This window comes from Sceloporus undulatus, chromosome 6 (assembly GCF_019175285.1).
Source record: "Sceloporus undulatus isolate JIND9_A2432 ecotype Alabama chromosome 6, SceUnd_v1.1, whole genome shotgun sequence".
NCBI lineage: Eukaryota > Metazoa > Chordata > Lepidosauria > Squamata > Phrynosomatidae > Sceloporus > Sceloporus undulatus.
This window is the reverse complement of record NC_056527.1, coordinates 73,955,381-73,975,709: the sequence shown is the minus strand read 5'-3', so window position 1 is coordinate 73,975,709 and position 20,329 is coordinate 73,955,381. Positions and strand designations below refer to the sequence as shown.

Here is a 20,329-nt window from a genome sequence, read left to right as displayed (position 1 = left end):
ATCTATTTCCAAGTTTACACCCAGCCTTTCTCCTGCAGTGGGATTCAAGGCAGTTCCTAACCCTTGACAATTGCCCATTTCTGATCTAAACTGAGCCAAAGTCTGGAATTTCTCTCTGCATTGCTGGTGAGCCTTCCAGATGAGACTGGAAAGATAAGAAATATCTTAATGCGCTAAACAGCAACTGATTGATGCAACAGCAGAATGTTAACCGTGAACAATCTTTATATATTTATTTAACAAAGGTACTTACAGCTAGGATATATTCTCCACTGGGTTTTGACCTGGGATTTTTCTCTGAAAGAGAAGGAGATCTGCATTCTGATGAAAGCTTTGAACCTTCGTCCCGAAATGTCTTGGTAAGGACTGGGGAGAACTCAGAGAGGACAGAGCTGCTGAAACTGCTTGTGCTCTCCCTTGACGTGTCCTGGGATGACTCAGAACTCTCTGGAACAACAAGAATAAGTGTTCATTAACATAGTCACTGTATATTATTCAACAAGGATTCTAACAACACATCTAAAAGACAATCCATGATGATTCTCTGTACTGCAACACACCAAACTGCTAACATTCCAACATTATATATGACATTTCTAAGTCAATGGTTCAGCCTGTGCACCATCACCAACCTCTGGCCAAGCGTAAGAGAAAACAAAAAATCAGGAAAACTGCCAAGAGGCTTTTGTAAACTAACAGTCAAGTATTGCTTCCTAATGCCTACCAAGGAGTACTCCAGATCTTTGGGGCTAGAACTCTCATCAGGCCCACCCAATATGATAACTAGGAATGGACAGTCAGAGTTATGGTTTGACTCTGTATTCATTCCTGCTACAAAGACTGTCAGGACAGTATTGCTTGCTGGTTTGATCAACAAGATGCCCTCACTGGCCCTTCTTAATTCTAGCCCATTTTTGCCTTACCTCTCCCTCAACTCAACAGGAAATTTACTACTGAACAGAAGAATCAGATCCTGGGCAAATTCAGTATTATTCAACAGCAATTTACTAGCTCTCAAGCACATGAAGATAAGCTATGGGCTATATGTTTTAGAAAGTGGAGCTGAATAAAACTTCCAGTAATCAAGGTTTTGGTGTCCTGCATAATCCCTTAGAATCAATCATAGAATACTAGAATTGGAAGAGACCACAAGGGCCATCCAGTCCAACCCCCTGCCATGCAGGAACTGTGTACCTTATTTTAAAAAATGGCAAAATCAATGTTTGCTTTTTGGATTTTTTTGGTGAGGGGGAATATTTTCAATCTGTGGATGCAGAATCCATGGATAAGGAAGGCCAACTGTAATACAATCTGACAACTGCAGTACTAGGGATTTTCAGTCAACTACAGTTTCATTGCATTTGCGTCTCTAATTTTTATAGTAAGTTTTATGAAATTTAAAATCCACACAAAGAAGACACAAGTATTGTATATAATTAAATATAAGTCGAGAAATTTTTGCCCCAAAATGGACTCCAAAATCATGGCAGGATCAATGATAAACCTGAAGACACTTATCCCAAAACACTGCCCTAGTATTACATACTGGGCCTTCTCTGTTCAGGGGATTGAGTTAATATGACTTGAGTCCTTACTGGTCTTCCTTAATCCTGGAGCCTTAATGTACTCACCCACTGAGGGCTGACTTCCAACTTCCTGTTCCAATTCATCTTCTTCAATACAGGTTCTGACATCATATGACCAGTGGTTGATGGGTGGCCCCACTAAAGCAAAAGGAGATGGAGTAGAATATACATGCAGGTTTAGTGATCCCAGGATGGAAGAAGACGACTGGCTACTGGAGGAAGATGTACTGCTGTTTGAGATCGTGGAATGGGGCCTCTTAAATGGTGTAGAGTGGTCAAATGAAGAAACAGCTATTGAGGCACGAGTCCTTGACTCTAGTCAGACAAAGAAAAATATATCTGTCAGTTCTTGAAACAAAGAACAAAATAAATGAAAAAGATACTTGATGAAAGAGTATGATACTGCCACAACTCAATGCCAGAGCACAATGCTTTGCAGGCAGAAGTTCCAGCTTCAGTCCTTGTCATATCCTCGTGAAAAGAGATCAAACAACAAAGAAAAACTCTGGATCACATATTGTACCAGGTTTGGAGGGACCAATGATCTTCCTGTACTACAGCATTATCACTATTACTACTTAACTGGTCTGCTATGGAAAAAATGCAATGCGTTTTGTCCATATTCAATGATCATGTGGTAATTACACCTCATGATGGCTACTGGATCACAGATGTGCATTAGGGTGGCTGAAAAGCTAATTCTGAGTTGATGAAGTGTACAAAAATTCTATTTGAAAATACACAAAGTAGTCTTTACAATAAAGGTTTGTCATGAAAATGGATCTATGAACATTACAAGCTCATTCTCTGCATACCATCGGTCTCCTTCAGCTGAGGACAGGATGAAGAAAAAAAAGCCCTACATCAGAAACAGGAAGTGCTTGAGACAAGAAGCCAAGGACAGAGAAAAGCTGGGGACTCCTGTGGCGCCCCATCGGAGACTGAATATACTTTGGGTTTTAGTCTGAGCTGTAAATGAGCCATCCAAGGTACTGCAACTATTTGGGGAAAGGTTTAATTTCTTTGGATAGTTCTAGGAAGCCACCATGCACTTCATGTACTCTGAACTCAAAGGACTGTGACCCAGCCTCCTATTGTTCAGAAAGGGCTAGAGAAAGACCTTGATTTGAAAACCTAGATAGGAGTTGCCAAGTCTCCAAAGAAATGAGAGAAAGTGCCAAACCATACCTGCTCCCTTCATGATGAAGTCTATAGCTCGATCACTTATAGCTGCATCGCTGGGCTTGATATCCATAAATGGTTTATTCCCTATGCCCATAGAGACCATTTCTTGCATTCGGAGTTCTAGAAACAAGTAACAAAATCATTTAAGAAATAATTATTAAATTGTTTCTTATAAAGAACTGGAAATATGCTACATTACAAAAATCCAAAATCATAGCTCAGGGCTAATGGTTATAATGCACACAATACAAATCAGAACGAAAGGAGGGAAGCATCACAACCCTGATTCCAGTTGTGAGCACTGGTGGCTATTTAGACTTTAAAGCGTTCATATTGTATAAAGACTTCCAGAATGAGGATCATTTTTACATAAGAAACTGTGGCAAAAACACACAATTTTGTGTATCATTTGTTTTCCTTTGTTTTGTTTTCTAATGAAGATGGAACATTTGCCATGTGTGTACCATCTACTTAAAGATGGATGGAGCACAGCTTGGTAGAAGTTCTGAAAACACCATGCAAACTGAGGCTGAAATCCAATATCACGTGAACAGACATCTGGTTATGCAACAGGAATTTTTCCTTCCACCTGCAGCCCCTTGACCTACCCAATAACATCTCTGCAGCAGATCTGAAGGGCAAATGGGACTAGAGTTTGGAAATGTACTTTTAAAAAGACATCCATAACTGGCATAATGACATTCCAAAGTGACCCATAACCAAGCAGTATAGGTGGATGCTCTGGAGAGCAGAATCTCTCCTTCACCATTCTGAAGACAGATACAGTTCTGCCATTGACTAGAAACCACTGTAATGTAAATGGGGGTGGCTGGGGAACAAACTCTCTTGAACAGGCTACAACAAGATTCATAGTGTGACACATGAAAACCTCTTTATTGGGAATGGACAGGAGGAGAAACACGCAGAGGTTTCACATACAGTTCTCTCTCAAAATGAAAGGATATTCCAGGACAAGATATATAAAAGAAAGAGCCTCCCCATCATCCCAGGTGAAAACTTTCCGGGAAATGAGACTGCACACCCTGCTGCAAAACCTGCCTTCCAAAGCTAATGCTTGAAAACTGGCCTTGTAAATGCTTCACAAAGATAGGTGGGTCATCAGTGGCATTTTACAAGAGGCTTCCAGTGAAGCATTCATACCAATGGTCCCTGAAGTTGCAGCCCCTCGTTCCGAAAAAGCTGCTATGTCCTTAGTAAGTTGGTAGATGATGGGCTTGGCAGACTAAACTTCTACACTGTTGAATCCATCTGCTAAAAATGGGCAACGAAAATGTTCTTTTCTCATCAAGTGAGATGAAAAGATGTAACGAATGAATCAGGTCATTTAGCCTGCACCATTCTGTTAAAATGGAATTGCAGGTGTTACAAGTCTCAAACCAATGCTACACTTGTTCCTTGAGATAAACAGAATTGAGGCAGCAGTTCATAATATTTATGAAAAACAGAATTGACTTTTGGAGAAGAGAATGCAGGGAGAATGTGAGGTCAATCAGGAAATAGGTAAATGTGCAAAACTCCCGGATTTACATTTCCATGTTGCTTGCGAATTGACTCCTCTCATGTAATGGTTGCTGTGTGAAACTGCAACTCTCCAGATGCATTGGTTTCCTGATTTCCTAAGCTGCCTTGCTGTCCCTGGAAGAGAGTTCTTAAAGGGATACACACACACACATCCCTCTCCCCATTCTCTCTTTCTCTAATGGAGCTGGTGAAAGAAGGCAGAGAGAGGGCGTTTTGGAAGTCCTCCTGGACAGGAGGGGGAAAGGGAGGACATGCCCTGGAAAAGGAGGGCAACGGAGAGTATAAGCCCTCACTGGAACCAGGCCCCTCTTTTCTCTCTCTTGTATGTGTGTGTCTTTGTGTGTGGTTTTAAGAGTTTGCAAAGGGCAGCCTCATTCTGCCTTTCTCTGAAACACCTTTTGGGGCTCTCCCCCTCTCCCCGTATCCCCTACCCTCCCTGGAGCATGTGAGGCACTTGTAGAAATGACACTTTGGAGCATGCTCAGAGAAGGTATTTCTAAGGAGGCAATGAGGATTTGTTTGTCTCCTTTTGATAGCCAAATTCACATTGGGCCCACTTTAATGTGCTTTTAACCCCTTGTTGTGCTCTGTGTGTGATAACCAAGAGCAAATGGGCTTGCTTTTCTGGGATGCCACCACTTTAACCATTTTTGGGATAGAAGCACACAGGACCTATGTGTGACAAAGTCCTATGTGATCAGTGAGGCTGTGTGGTGGTTTTATAGGAGCCTGAAAAGATGTTTCATACAACCCACATTCCCACCATAGTCTTAAAGGCTGCTGATTCCCCTTGTCTTTCGTGCACGCTAGTACACAGACTGAATGCCCTCTGATGCCCCCTTCCCCTCTCACTGTCCCCCCGGATCTTTCCACTGCCCCCAGTAGGGAGCATATTACCCACTTTGGGTATCACTGTTGTAGATGATATTCTAGACATACCTCTGTTTCTCAAGGCTTGTCTCCAAAGAATCTTTCCTATGATATCTGTCCATACACTCTTGATTTCTGTTGAGTTGGCCTGAAGAATGTAGGTGTCCTGAGATTTTCTTCTTCTTCGAAACCAGATTTCAAATCTCAATCCACTATCTCCAACATTCTCTGTCATTCCAATCTCAGCTGTCTACCAGCAATATGAAACACAAAGAACTGAGTAGTGCTCAGCATAGTTTAGTAGCAAGAAAACAGGTTAATCCTGTTAAACTCTATGTGGATCATTGTCTTGACAATTACAAACTATTATTTTCAACCACAAAAGCATAATTCTGAGCGATATTAATTAAAAGTGGACATAACGTGTGCTGATATGCCTGCAGCCTTTCCTCTTCTCTCCACTTTCACCTATCTGAATTAACTCCTTTTTAAAAAAATCAGGCTACTCCTTATTTCAGGAAAACCTGATCCCGTGGGGATTTACATAACTAAAAGCAGTTCACAAAGATGCCTGTAACATAATCTGAATGCCCACTTTCTATTTAAAAGAGAAAATCTGGTTTGGGAAGGACTATTGTGAAATGAAGGCATGTGTGGCAAGTATTATCATTTCATTCCCACTCACTATAACTTTGCTCCAAATTGTTCTCCCAAGCAGCTTTTGCATCTATGGTGTTCCAAATGGTTGCTTAATGTACCAGTATATATAACAATTCAAAACAATGCTGGGCACAGGGAAAGTTGGGAGATTTGGAGCAGACAAGGATTACCAGGAAAACAGCTACATTCTTCTTTCTGCTTCAGCACCCCTCTGTGGCTTCTCTCTAAAATGGCTGTTGAGATTTTGTTACATGCATTCACATTTAAAGAATTGCTAGAGTGAAACATTTGCAATCTGCATTCTTCAAGCATTTGCTTGATTTTGTTTTAGTTAACTGTATGGTTACCATTTTTTAAATTCTTCCTCAGAAAATATCAAGGTCTTACAGCCAGATCAGGATCCTTTACTTCCTTGGTTAAACACACTGCATATGGCCAAACCAAACCAAATACAAATTAACTCGTGTGTGTGTGTGTAAGATACTTATATCCCGCCTTTCTCCCAAAATGGGATTCAAGGTAGCTAACTCTATGGGATTGGGGAAACAATGGTTCCTTGTACATATAAACAACTACACCTGAAGGCTTTAATTACATTTATATCTCACCTTTCTTCTCAAAATGTTGTACATTTTGTATTCAGCTCAAATTTAAACATGCTAGATTCAGATGCATCATATTACTTCACCATAAATGCTCAGTCTTAAAAGACAGAATGCAAAGGGATCTGATAACACCTTTGAGAGTAACAGAAAGACAGAAGTTGGTAGCATGAACATTCCTAGACTTGAGTCTGCTTCCTCAGCTCCATGCATCTAAGGAAATAGGCTCAAGTCTACAAAAGCTCAGGCTACCAACTATTCTCTTTTAGTTAGTCTCAGAGGTGCTGCAAGATCTTTTTTCATACTGATTTCCCAGATTAACATGGCTATGTCTTTGAATTATAAAATAAATGTACCTTAAATGACTGTTTGTACATGTAAATGTCGTATCCCCCGTCAATCTTTTTTGTCTTACTGAACAAGATGAGATCTTCAAAAAGGAAGACATGCCTCAAATACTTCTTTCTGCCACAGTAAACAATAAACTCATCTTGACATCTCAGCTGCCCTTGTTCTTTCAGATTGACCTGATTAGAGAAAAAGAGGATTCCACTCCCAAATAAGAGGGTGGATTATTTTTATTAAGTCTGAGAAGAGGTTGGGCTATTCTCTTAAAACATGAATGAAATAAAAATTCCTAAAATTAGAAAAAGTAAAAATATTATTATGTATTGAAATAATATATGAAGAAAGAAAAACAGAGAACTGAGGATATTAGAAGAGATTAATATAACAACAGTAAAGGACAGAATATGTCCTTCTATATCTTAAAACCACACCCCATGAGAAGACCCTTCTTTGTGGGTACACACAGTAAACAAATATCACATGTCTACCAAAAGACCTCATTTTTCAGCCTCTTTGCCAACTTTACCTATGGGGTGAAACAGACTAAATAGAGCGGTTTCCAGCTGCTTTGAAGGTGGGGTGTTTAGATGATGCATGCCTTAAAAGCAGCTGGAAACCCATCTCTGTAGAGAAAAACTGGAGCAAAAAGAAGCCAGGATATTAGCCTGGAAATGCACATCTTTTCTGCTGCATATAATTGCTCTGCAAGGCTGCAGCAAACTAAAGAAATGAAGTAGAACATCTTAAATGGATGTAATTACAACATACACAAACCAGACAGTCCAACAGGAGGGCAAGAGGTGAAGGAGGGTGAAGGGGGCATGGATGGGGGCCTCCATGATTTTGCTTTGCTAATGTATCACTCGCACACTGATGCACTGATGCCCTGAGCATCATGTGTGTGACTGTGATCAAAGGGGTGGCCATGCAATAGGATGGCATCTTGGTGAATGTAGGAGGTACTTGGAAGTCACAGGTGGTGTGTTTGTGCAATGGTGCACATATATGGTGAGGAGGCAACAAAAAAAATTCCAGTGGCTTAGTGTAATGCTGCGCCAGCAGCCAGCCTATGTATATTCTGCCTGCCTTGGGAACAGGACACATGGGCAGTGGGGCTTCGACCTGCTTTTGGAAAAATCAAGGTCGAGCCGCTTTTTCCTGCCCATCTGTTCTGGGCCAAATTCTCCATTTCCCTGACAGTGGGACTCTCCACATTTTATATGGCTTCACAAAGAAAATCCTACTGATAATCTCTGGAGCACAGCCCTTTCAAACCTTGCCATTGGCAACAACATTCTCACTAAATTCTTGAGCAAAAGATGCCTGCTGATCCTTAAAGACTGGTAGCAAAATTAGTGCCCCACAAAAAGGGTTAAGGGTTGCCCTGTTACTTGGATTATGATTTGAAGCACCTGTTTTCATAAATTACGAGTTTCTGTAGCTCTTGTTAATTACACTAAAAATTAAAATCTAGTGTCATTAGCTCCAAACACTACCCTCAAGAAGATACAGATAAAGAGGAAATATAGGCTGCCCTCTTCAGGAGTGCGCCCTCAGAACCTGCTTGTACCCCGGCCTGAAAATGTGCTGATTCCACATTCTTCACGCCTGAAATATGACCCCCATCCTGAATAAAATCTCTATCTACTTTGGCACTGCAGAAGCCCGCACTTGAGGTGAGAGCAAAATGAAGTAAAATGACAGTACCAGCTTGTTGGCTATCTATTGTGTTACACCAGAGATGGGTATTAGCAGCTCTCTGGATTTTGCTGGACCCGAGAGAGCATAATCAATCATATAGGTCCCTGGGAGTTGTGGCTCAACAACATCTGGAAGGCCACACAATTCATATTTCTATTTTAAATAGTTTTTTCAAAGGCCATTTAGAATTCAAACACCAGGGTTCAGTGCAAATTTGATAATTTCAATTCCCTGACAAAGGTCAGCCTCAAAGAAACAACATATCCCCCAATCACGGGAGATTGAAGTAATAGTGGCTGAAATTCAGTTCTTGTCAACCAAGAACCAGGCATTGTGGGTTAAAAATTCTGGGTTAAAAAATACCTACTCAGGACCAACTACAAGCTGATCAAGCTACAAGAACTGACCACACTTTCACTCTTCCTGGGGAAGATGACTGATCAGTCTTTCTGAGAGGCTTGATGGGAAATCAGAGGTGCTGCCATGCTCAGTTTTCTGGCACCATCCATAGAATGAAGGTTTTGTTTCAGCTTTGGTCCAGGCTGTATTCTGGTAGGTTCAATACAGCGACTGTCAGAACTAAGGCTTGTCACCCTTGGAAGATTTCTTGAATAAAAACCTGTGGTAGATACTCTTTCACTCTTCACATTTCCTTTTCAAGCACTAGTTCTGCCTGAAGAGAAGAAATGCTGGACGCAATGGCTATACCATTGTCACCAGATCCTAAATGAGATCAATGCTTGAACTCAATGCCCCTAGCCTCTCATTCCTAAGTTAAGTAATGAACTATTAACACATACACTGAGCTGGGACTCTGGATAACATATAAGTTTGTTCCAATCATGAAAGAGAATAAGGAGAAAGTTACATACTGAAGGGGGGTCACTTTGAGTGCCTAGTAAGCTATTCAGACTGCAAAATGCGATCTCAGCCCTCCAGCTATGAATTAATGACATCCTTTTTGAAATTTCAAAACAATCTTCATGCAGCACATAAGAAAGAGCCCAAAGGATCTAGACAATGCCAGGGGCAGCCCAACAGTAAACCAAGGTTCTTTCACCTTTTTCAAATTCAGAAGACCCTTACAATATTCTCATCTTCTCCACATCAAAGAAGACAGAACTTGCAGTATCAGTGAATGATCCCTAAGTCAACATAGCCAGCTCCCACAATTCAGTGAGGAAACCACAACAGTAGACTTTGTAGGAGATAGCATCATTCCAGAGCTGAGTCTGCAAAACCTACTGAAAGGTATCTAGTGTTGTGACTCCTGCTTAGAAAATCCTGCCTGGACTGGACTTGCCTTATCAAATGTTACCTTACTTTATCTGACTTAAAAAGGGTACCTTAATAGCAACAAGTGTTCTTGACCAAGCTGAGGTAGATACATGTACAGGTGGTAGACCAGTCCTCAGTAACATTACACGCATGGACAATGTTTGGGGAGATGGGTGGGAGCTACATTGGCCCCTGTTGTATGAATGGGCAGGGTGACACACTTACGTGCGCACGCACACACACACACATTTGGCCAAGGGGCTTCCAGCTGCTGATTCCTACCTAATAATAACTAAGGCGGGTTACATACCACCATTTAGGACGTGCTCCGTGCGTCCTAGGGTTAGGAAGGGTTGCCCCTTCCTAAGCGGCCCCGTTCCCAATATGCGCGGAGCGCGTCCTTAATGGCAACGCCCATCCACATGGGCGCTGCCATTGTTACGTTGTGGATGCTGTGCATCCAGACGTGGCGCGCCGGAAGTGACGCCGCGAGTGCGCGCCTTGCGCTTCACGACGCCACTTCCAGGGGGCCAAAAAGGAGCACCATTTTGGTGCTCCTTTTTCGCTGCAGCCGGAAGCTTCACGGTCTGGCCGCTGGGGCTTCCCGCTGCAGCTAATGGCGGTGGCGGCAGACCGCCCGCTTGAGGGCGGTTTGTAACCCACCTAAGATACGCATTATTTATATAGATACTGCAGACAGAGGGCTGAGAAAGAGTCCTAATATCAGACAAATGAGTGAGGTGAAATTTGAACTGGAGCATTTCTGGCTTATAGATCTGCACTATGCTGCAGTAGGCAAGTATAACTAAAAAACAAATGTTATTTGAAAGACACAATGGGAATTTGGAAGATAACTGCACCTACATCACATCCTTTGATGGCATCCATTGCGAGCAAATCATTTCCATGACGAAGCTGAAACCTGACCATTTCTTCAGCTGCACAGAGAGCATCAAGCTCTTGCTCTTGTCCTGCTGAACATTCCTTGATCAGATCTTTCAAAAGGAGTGCATATTTGCTCATTCTCTGTATAGGTTTCAGCAAGTAAGAAGCCAAATTCATTTTATCTCCCAATTCCTGTTGCTTATTCTGTGGGAATATCAGAGATACACTTAATCATTAGGTATTAAAGCAACACAAACCATTAACAAAATTCTAGAGACATTTAAAGACAGACAAAACACTGAATGGCAGTTACTTTAAAGAAGGCATTTCCATGGCTTATAAGCAAAGTGTCTGACTGGGGCTTGTTCTTGCTATATAAGGCATACATCCCAAACTCTTCTTCCTGAAATAAAAAAGAATACAAGCTTCAAATTTAAATTGTCAGTTAATAAGGATGATACTGAAACAAATTTTTCACTCAGTTTTATGGATATCTTGGTTTTCTTATATGGTGTTGTAGGCTAAACTGGCAATAAAAATTATTTAACTGAAGCCACAGATGAAAGTATTCAAAGTATATACCGTACCTTTATTCAAAGTACAATGAACTAAGTAAAGTTCTTACAGTGGCCAAATGCAATTAACAGTGAAACTACACAACAACAACCAAACAGAGAAAAACTAAATGAAGGGTATTTCTCAAAACAGACACTGGACAATTACAAATCTGGATAATAAAGCCCATTAAACTATTTTCTTTTACAACTGAATTGGTTATATTTTTATGACTCAATAAAATGTCACCACTCCAGTGGGCAGGCTATGGAGAAATATGTATAGTTGTTTATAGTTAAAATAAATAAATGAACAAATAAGATTGATGCTTCTAGAATTTGTTGGTTGCCACATTTAGTTTCATTCCTGTGAATCAGATAACTGAATGGCTATCTTTGGTTGGTGCTCCTGTTTTGTAACATGCAGAATTTAACAGACTCTGGATTTATTTGGTAAGAGTTTATGTTCCTGTTTTGTAACATACAGAATGTACTGGAATCTGGACAAACTGGGTAAGAGTCGCCTGACAGAATAGACAAGTTTCAGTTCTGTAAAGATTTGTTTTCAGAAAGAAGTTAACACTGAGCAACTAAAGTAGTGGATGGGGTGTTACACTCCAGTGGCTCCAGTCACTGCCTCTTTACTTCGCCTAAATTTGGAGGTTACCGAGAAGAGGAAACTGAGAACATTAGCCTTCACACTTTAATTATAACCAACAGTTACAAATAGATAGTACTGTATGTGTTTGATGACATGGAGAAATATATATAGTTGTTTTATACCATTTAGCTGTTATCTCACAGAGGAGTGGCTTACTGAACTGAAAGGAATGGGCAGAATCTGACATCTACAGAGATATAGAAGAATCCACTATGAAGCAGAATTTAACAAATTTTAAATTCTACAGAGATGGTTAGTTTAGTGTTCTTCTTTAGCTTTACTCTCGTTTTTAATATTAATAGTTGACGGTCTGTACCACATTCTGCTCCTGGTCTAGTTTTTGCAAAGAGAATGCTGCTTCAATGCTGCTTCTCCATCTGCTGCTTACAATTATGTGGTCTATCAGGTGATGTCTGTATATACAGCTACTGAATTGAATGCCTGAAGAATGTGTTTGCGATGAATAAACTGTTGGTCTTGCAAAATTCAATCAGTTGCTTTCCTGCTTAATTTATTAATTATATACTAAATGTTTGGTTCTGTTCGGTTTCTTGCTTTTGCAATCCAGTTGCCTTTGACTATCATGTTTAACAGGTCCAGTTTTGCTGTGTGATCCATTTCCTCCTGGACTCCAGCACAGAATCTTTCAATATTTCTTCTTCTGCCTCTGTAGCTGGACCACAAACTTGGTTATACTGATGGGTTTTCCCTGAAATCTTACTGATATTATCTGATCAGACTTTGCTTTTGCTACACCCTGCCTCACTATTCTTGCCATCCTATTTGATTTTTCATATTTTCATTTCCTGAGTAAAATACTGTGAAATTATCTGATACAAAATATCCCATTACTATCGATTTTAGCTCATTCATCCCAAGTATTGCAATGTTTATAATTCCATTTTTTAATTTACTATGTCTAGCATTCTCAATTCATGCTTCTCACATGCCATATTCCTATAATATATGCTCTGCAGCTTTTAACTTTTTAACTTTCCTTTCACCTTTGCTTATTGAGTGCCATCTGATTTGGGGATTTCATTTTCTGGCACTATCTATTTTTTCAATTTGGATTGTGTCATCATAGTGTTTTAGTCATAAAAGACATTCAAAAAGGGTTTACTGTGCCTCCTTCTATGTAGTACCAGCAAGTGTTAACTAAGGTACCACTGCTGTTGCCTCTGAGAAGTCCTCAACTAGTGTCACATCCCACTACTGCTGCTTCCCAATAGCTGTTTGGCACAGTTAAATTTGGCTCCTCAGCAAAAGCCTGTCTAACAAGGGAGATCCTACTGGCAGCAATGCTGCCAGCAGCATAGCTTCTTGCTCACCGAAACATGCAATCCCACCGGAAAGGTAGTGCTATTTGTTATACTATAACCAATGACACTACTTTTATTATATTATTACAACTATATTAGTTGTAATAGTTATAAATAGGAGAGAGAGAAATGAGGGGGTTGCTTTTTTAAGACTATAAGTGCAATGGCAACCAATTATTTTGGGAACCTGTGAATTATAACAGTAACCACTTTCGAAAGTAATGTCCTAAGCTCAGTACACTGTTATAAATCTGGGTATTTTACAGAGCAATCCTGTTGTTAAATTAGAGGACTCTGATATTGCAAAAGGACAAAGGAAAGAGTTCACCTCTTTTCTCTTAAAAAATACAAAACAAAACAAAACATTATTTCCTTCCAATGCTGCCTGTCTAAATGTTTCTTCATACTAGGTGCATGGCAGAGGGAGGAGGGCACTGAATTCTACATATCCAGAGCAATGTCTGATGTATTCATGCCACATCTCTAATTCACACACTGTTTATCTCTCCAAGTGCTGGTACAGTAATGTTGGGAAAATAAGACCTATGGAGCTTTCTATGGAATGGGAGTGGGGATAAGACATGTGACATTCTCCTACAAAGTTGGGACTCTTTCCCTGGCACTGGAGGATGAAAACGTCTCCATCATGTATCTCTTGGGATTATAGGACTCTGCTCTTCATGAGAAAAGAAGATTCTGACATCTTCCATTTACATAAGTTTGCAGCCAGTTAAGAATTACCTGATACCAAAAACAAATTCCTTCTTAAAAAATGAGACTTACATGTCTGAGGAAACAGTGGCTAACATGCAGTGGAAAATCTATGCAGTGTTCCAATTCTTTCAGGAAATACTGACAATGGAAGTCATAGAGTTTTTCTAAATTTCCAAAGATGATGTTCCGCTTTCCTCGTAAATATTGAGGTAAGTCATCCCTTTCCATTTCAGGAAAATAGCTGTCAATGATATAGCCTAAGGATCTGACATATTCCCTTTCTGTTGTAATCATCTCGTCCATTATGTGATTTAGTTTACTGCTGAAAGAAACAGAAGAACTATATAAAACCCAGATCAATGATTATTTGCTTGGTGACAGAAGGAAAATCAACTTACCATCACTTTGGTAAAAATAAATAAAGCTATACAAATATCTTGATAGCATAGACAGGATAGGCACTGTGCTGTCTTTGTATATCGTCTGGATTACATTTCTCACAATTCCTAAATACTGATCAAACTCCCTGAGCTTTACAGGAGGTGTAGTCCGAAGCATCTGGAAGACACTAGGCTTCTTTCTCCAATTGCATTAACTACACTGGTCCTCACATGCAACAATTTTACTTTTAATTCAAAATAATACCTTCAAATAGAAGGCATGGCAATTGATACACAAATGGCTCCATTATGTTCTAATTTGTTTATGAGCAAATAAGACTGTGGACTGTAATAATAATAATAAAATTTACTTGGTCATTGACCAGTATAAAAACAAATCACACAAGCAACATATCAATATAACAATAACAAATTAAAATATAAAGTGATAGTAGACTGTACAAATAAGAACAACTCAACCTCACAGAATCCAAATAAAATCACTTGAATGGTGAAGATACAGTAACAACACCTTCATGACATGACATGGAGCAGGACAGACAAACCACATCATCTCTGTTCATTCTCCAGTTAAATTCACCTACAACAGCTAATGTAAAAAATTATTTCCTGGATAGTCTTCTAACCATCAGGCATAAGACATCTGTTATGTATACCAACTGATGCTTATGTATTTATTTGAGTTGAAATTCCTGCCATCCCAAACATATAAAAAAATCATATATAGTTTGGCACTCAGGATTAGACATATTGGCAATAATGACACTATCTACCAACAAAGAATCCAGGAAATAAAGTATCGTCTGTAGTAAAAGACAAAATCCATCTTTTATAATCTAGTACAATATTCATAGGGCTACTATATTCACTAGAGAACCTCTCTCTACAAAAAAAGGAAGAAAAAATAAAAAACAACTGTGTGCCTTTTGTGGCTGACTTCCACGCAGTTACAATTTGGGAATGAAAGAAAGCTCTCTCTTCATAGATGTCTTCCTAAAGCTATTAATAAGAGCACAGATAGCCAAGAAGTCAAACAAATGGCTCCTAGAACAGATCAAACCAGAAACTTCTCTGGAAGCCAAGATGACTAAACTAAGGGTGTGTACTTTGGCCATATCATGTGAAGGCATGACTCATTGGAAAAAAACCAATAATGCTAGGAAAGGTGGAAGGAAGTAGAAAGGGAGGAAGGCCATATTTTAGATGGATGGACTCTATTAAGGAGGTCACAGGTATAAATGTGCAGGAATTGAGCAGAGCAGTGGAGGACAGGGAGTCACCATGGGTCGAGATCAAGAAGGGTGAATGATTACAGAAACAGCAACAACAACAGCAACCTTATTTTCTATGAACCATAGAAACTACTAGTGAAAGCTGAAATAAAAAAGGCAACTGACAATTCTGGATTACATGACTGTGCATTCAAGTGTTGCATCAATTGTTCACATCTGCATGAAACCACAACTTTTAAAAGCCAAAGATAGGTAAAATCTATCATTTTAAATAAACATGACTTGTAATTCCACCAATGCCATATGTATCTCAGTGTATATCAGAACCATGGAGACAATATGCAATACGTGGGAAACACTACCACTGATGTTTGCAAAGGAAAGATTCTAGAGCAGATCATTAAACAGACAGTTTGTAAGAACTTTGCAAGGAATTCCATGATCACTAAAAGTTAACATGGATTTCTCAAAAAATGCCAAACTGATCTTATCTCTTTTTTGATAGAATTATAAGCTTGGTAGATGAAGGGAAAGATTTTGATAAAATCCCTGTGATATTCTTGGAAGCAAACTAGGAAAATGTAGACAATGCAATTGTTAGGTGGATTTGTAAATGGGTGACTGGTCGAACCCAAAGGTACTCACCAATGGCTCCATGTCATCCTGGACAGAAGTGACCACAGGGTTCTGTCCTGGGCCCTGTGCTATTCAACATCTTTATCAGTGACTTGGATGATGGAAGAGAGGGCATGCTTATCAAATTTGCAGATGACATCAAACTAGGAGGGACAGCCAATACCCCAGGGGACAGGATCAGAATTCAAAATGAATTTAACAGATTAGAAAGATGGGCCCAAACTAACAAAATGAATTTCAACAGGGAAATTGTTCTCCTCACCAGGTCATACCTCCTTACTTATCCCTAGGCCTGTCTAGAGCTTGGAAATAACATATAATTAACATACAGTACTGTGTTTTCACTCATTTCCCCTTCCCTGTGATAATTTAAAAGCTACTTTTTTACTTAACAACATTTCCTATTTTTTCAGTGTAATGAATCATAAGGCTTGTGCAGTTATTTAAGTGGGGGTGGAGTGGACTCAGGTGATGGAGGAGTAGTACCACATAGTTCAGTGCTAGTTCATGTCTCCTATGTGAATTACTCCAAATGCCTCACGTTCATTCAGTATTGAGGAGAGAATAGAGAAGTTACAGAGACAGATCAAGAGTTAAAGGATGCTAGAAACTAAAGAGAACAAGACCTATGAAAATGGAGAAGAGGAAAAGGAAGATAGGTGATGGTGGTAGGGCTTCATTATTGAGCCAAATGGCCAGGGCATAACATAAGGAAGCCAGGGCCTCAGGTGTCAGGTCTTTAAGAGACTTCAGATCCTTTGTGGCACCTTTAGAAGGAGCACATGCGCAAAAAAGAAGCCCCACAGCAAAGAAGCTTAAGACCTTCTTGTGTGTGTGTCAGGGGCGGAGAGGAATAGTGTCAAACATGTTTAGGGCATGGCGTTCCTAATACAGGTCAATGTTTTCTCAATAAGAATCAGTATGACTTCTGCAATATCCTGTCCCACTAACCACACATAGTTAGTCAACAGGACTGTAGATAGGACTTATCCACTAGCCACAAACTTTCAAAAGGCTTTTGACCTGTTTCTTACCAAAGTCTCACAAGCAGTCAAGTGATAAGAGGAGAAGTCTTTTTATGGATCCATAACTGGTTAAAATACAGAAAGCAAAGAGAAGGAATAAACAGTCAGTTCTTGCAATAGAGGGATGTAAACACTGGACTCTCTCAAGGATGTATAATAGGACCTGTGTTATTTAACTTGTTTATAAATGATCTGGGATTAGAGTGTACAGTGCAGTGACTAGGGTTGCTGATGATAACAAATTACTTAGGCTTGCTGATTTAAAAACTGACAGCAAAAATCTCCCAAAGGTTATTTCAAAACTGGGGGAGTAGATATAAACTTCACAAATGCAGTTCAATGTGTCGCTCCCAGCTGAAACAACTTCCTTAGAGGAATGCTTACAATATTTGGGACCATTTAGCTGGGGTGGGGTGGGGAGACAAGTAAGGAGGTTGTGACAGGTGTATACTGTACATGACAGGAGAAGATAGGTAGCCACAATCTGCCTCCATGCATATGGTGCTTGGTCTTGGAATCATCCAATTAAAATGCACAGTGAGAAATTCAGGACAGATAAAAATAGTACATTTATTACTCAACCTAGCTTACCCGTGAGTCTTTTCAGCATTTCAAATCAACAACTCCCTTCCCTTTATGTAATTGTAAAGCTAAAGCACTGATATCTATAAACTGGTGACCACTCAATTTTTGTCTAGAAGTTTCAAACAAATGACTGATAGATACAACGCCAACTCATGTAATCAAGAACCAACAGCACTCGCAAGTGACAAATGTTTACACTTTAAAGTTTAACAGAATCTAATCTTTATAACCATGACCATCACTACTGCCACCAGTACCATCTGGTAAGGAATAGGAACAATCACATTGTTCACATACCACAAACCCAGAGCCCCATGAAAGCATTAGTGCCCCTACACACACAGTCATTCCTATTCAGTTTAGTAGCAGGGACATTGCTACTCTAAAGAGATTGGGTCAAGTCTACGGCATTCAGGGGGTCTCCACAAACACAACCATCTTTGTTAACAGAGAATTTCATGATGCTGTCAATGTTACTCTTTCCTCTTCTTTTTCTCAGCACGACAACATTATGAGACAGGAACTACTTAATAATCTTTTGAACTGAGCAATGAAACTAACATTTTCTTTTTTTCTCTTTAATGGCTTCGGGGAAAATAACAATAAACAAGCCCCTCAATGAGCTTGAAAATACTTCTTTCCTGCTGCTAGCTGATCCAAAGTTTGTAGGGAACTATAGTTGGTGGCATATAAATTTTAAACTTAACAACAACAAATAACAACTTTGTTATCTTCAACTTCATTGTCAGAGATTCCTCTATTACATTAGTGAGTGCAGACTTCAATGTTACAAACAATAAGCCTTTTGTTCCCTTTCATCCAAGAGTAAATGCTATTGCTGCTGAACACTAGCAAACCCTGATCTACACAGAAAATATTGTAATATTAGTTCTAATCAGACTGAGTGATTAAAGCAAATATGGTTTATTGATTGAATTATCTAATGACCTTACAGAGAATATCATGAGACCACCTTTCAGGCTATTGTCTGTTTACCAAAATAATGTCGCCATCATTTTTCTTACCTCCCCCAGCTTTTCTTCTCTCCTTGATCTTCTGTGTGGTCGATTCCTGATGGTGATACTAAATTGTGTTTTTTACTAGTTAGAGGGCTTTTAATATTTGACCGATGTGTGTTTCTCTTCTCTGCCACGGCATTACTAGCAACTTCTAGTCCTCTGATGTAAACCCCAGTATATCCATGATGATGCAGTTCATAGTGCTTGCTCTCATGTCGGGCCAACTCAAAGCTTTGTGTTTTCTTCATGATTTTCTTCAGTGGGTGTTTCCTGTGCCAGGTTGTAGATGTCTGGGTTGGTTCTGAATAGCAGGTTGAAATGTTGTCCAAATCTTCTGAAATGTGGGCAGTCCTCTGAAACTCGCCCAATGGTGGAGTGTGTGTTTGTGGCAGAACAGTTTTATGTGGAGTACAAAGTGTTGTGTTTTGAATATTTTCCTGACTTAAAAAAGATGATGTACCCACTAGCAGGCTGCCATGCTGAAATGCGTTGGGTGGTGTACTATCCCAGAAGTTATCGGCATTTCTAGAACAAAGGCTAGAACAGCTGTGCTGAATAGATTTGCTTCCCAGATTATGGTTGCTCTTTTGCCCAGTATCCTGGCTGGTTCCTCCTTGTATTGCTTTTGAAAGCTCTTCTTCTAACCGATGTTTGGTTTGCTGACATTTGAGAAATAAGGTATTCCATTGTTGTAATTCACTCTCTCTCTTATCAAGACCAATTAAAACCTCATTGACTTTGTGAAAATTTTCTGAAGATATTTTCATAGCTTCTTGGTGGTAACTTTGTAAAGATTGAACTGTTGCTTGAGAATATTCTGCTTCCACTGAAAGCTGTTCAAGATATTCATTGCAATGAACCACCCACTTGTCAGCCTGGATGTAAAGTAAAACAAAACAAAACAAAACCCTAAACAATTAGATGGTGGGCAGTATATATAGAGATTTTCATATTTATTATTCCTTTGGAATCATATGCATCAGCCCATGAATGATCTTGGAGTGGCTACTATAGATAAAAACTCTCCCTTTCCCCATCCACACCAGTCTCCAATCCAGGACATGTGGCCTCTGTAAACCCGCTAAACACACACCAGCCATGCCCCTCTCTGCCCCAGTGAAGAAGGATTCAGAATCCTTCTTTACTAGGGAGAAACTTCTCCCTTTTCACCTGGTCACCTTGAGAGCATCAACCAGACAGTTGGCGGAGCAGTGGCCAAGAAGCCTCTTGCCCACACTGGCCTTTACTGGATGGGTGGCATGGGTAAGAGACTTCTCAATTGCTGGTCACTCAGCTGTTTGGTTGTTTAGTGACTGGCTGCAAAGGGAACAGCAACTGAGCAGCCAGTTGAGAAGTGACCAAGAAAACTGACACCTGGGTCAGTTTTTGCCACAAGGCCAGCACAGGCAATAGGCTTCTCAGTTGCTGCTCCCAAGATCACTGGGTGCAAAGGGAGCAGCAACTGAGACTGGTTGTTTTGAATTTGCAGTAGAACTGTAGACCTAACACCAAGAAATACTCAT

The 20,329-nt window shown here is 39.9% G+C and overlaps 1 protein-coding gene across 9 annotated transcripts in view; it reads right to left on the bottom strand.

Moving 5' to 3' along the window:
* PLEKHG4B (pleckstrin homology and RhoGEF domain containing G4B) overlaps positions 1-20,329 on the bottom strand; it is a 92,948-nt gene that overhangs the window by 3,719 nt on the left and 68,900 nt on the right. For 8 of the 9 annotated variants that reach the window (XM_042476224.1, XM_042476225.1, XM_042476219.1 and 5 more), the window contains 9 exons: positions 18,813-19,681; positions 13,978-14,230; positions 10,971-11,060; positions 10,637-10,861; positions 6,802-6,972; positions 5,253-5,433; positions 2,775-2,891; positions 1,632-1,901; positions 254-447 (listed from right to left, as the gene is read on the bottom strand). In XM_042476224.1, the coding sequence (XP_042332158.1) occupies positions 254-447; positions 1,632-1,901; positions 2,775-2,891; positions 5,253-5,433; positions 6,802-6,972; positions 10,637-10,861; positions 10,971-11,060; positions 13,978-14,230; positions 18,813-19,681 (2,370 nt within the window). The remainder of the gene's footprint in view (positions 1-253; positions 448-1,631; positions 1,902-2,774; positions 2,892-5,252; positions 5,434-6,801; positions 6,973-10,636; positions 10,862-10,970; positions 11,061-13,977; positions 14,231-18,812; positions 19,682-20,329) is intronic. The other variant, XM_042476220.1, reaches the window with a different exon arrangement.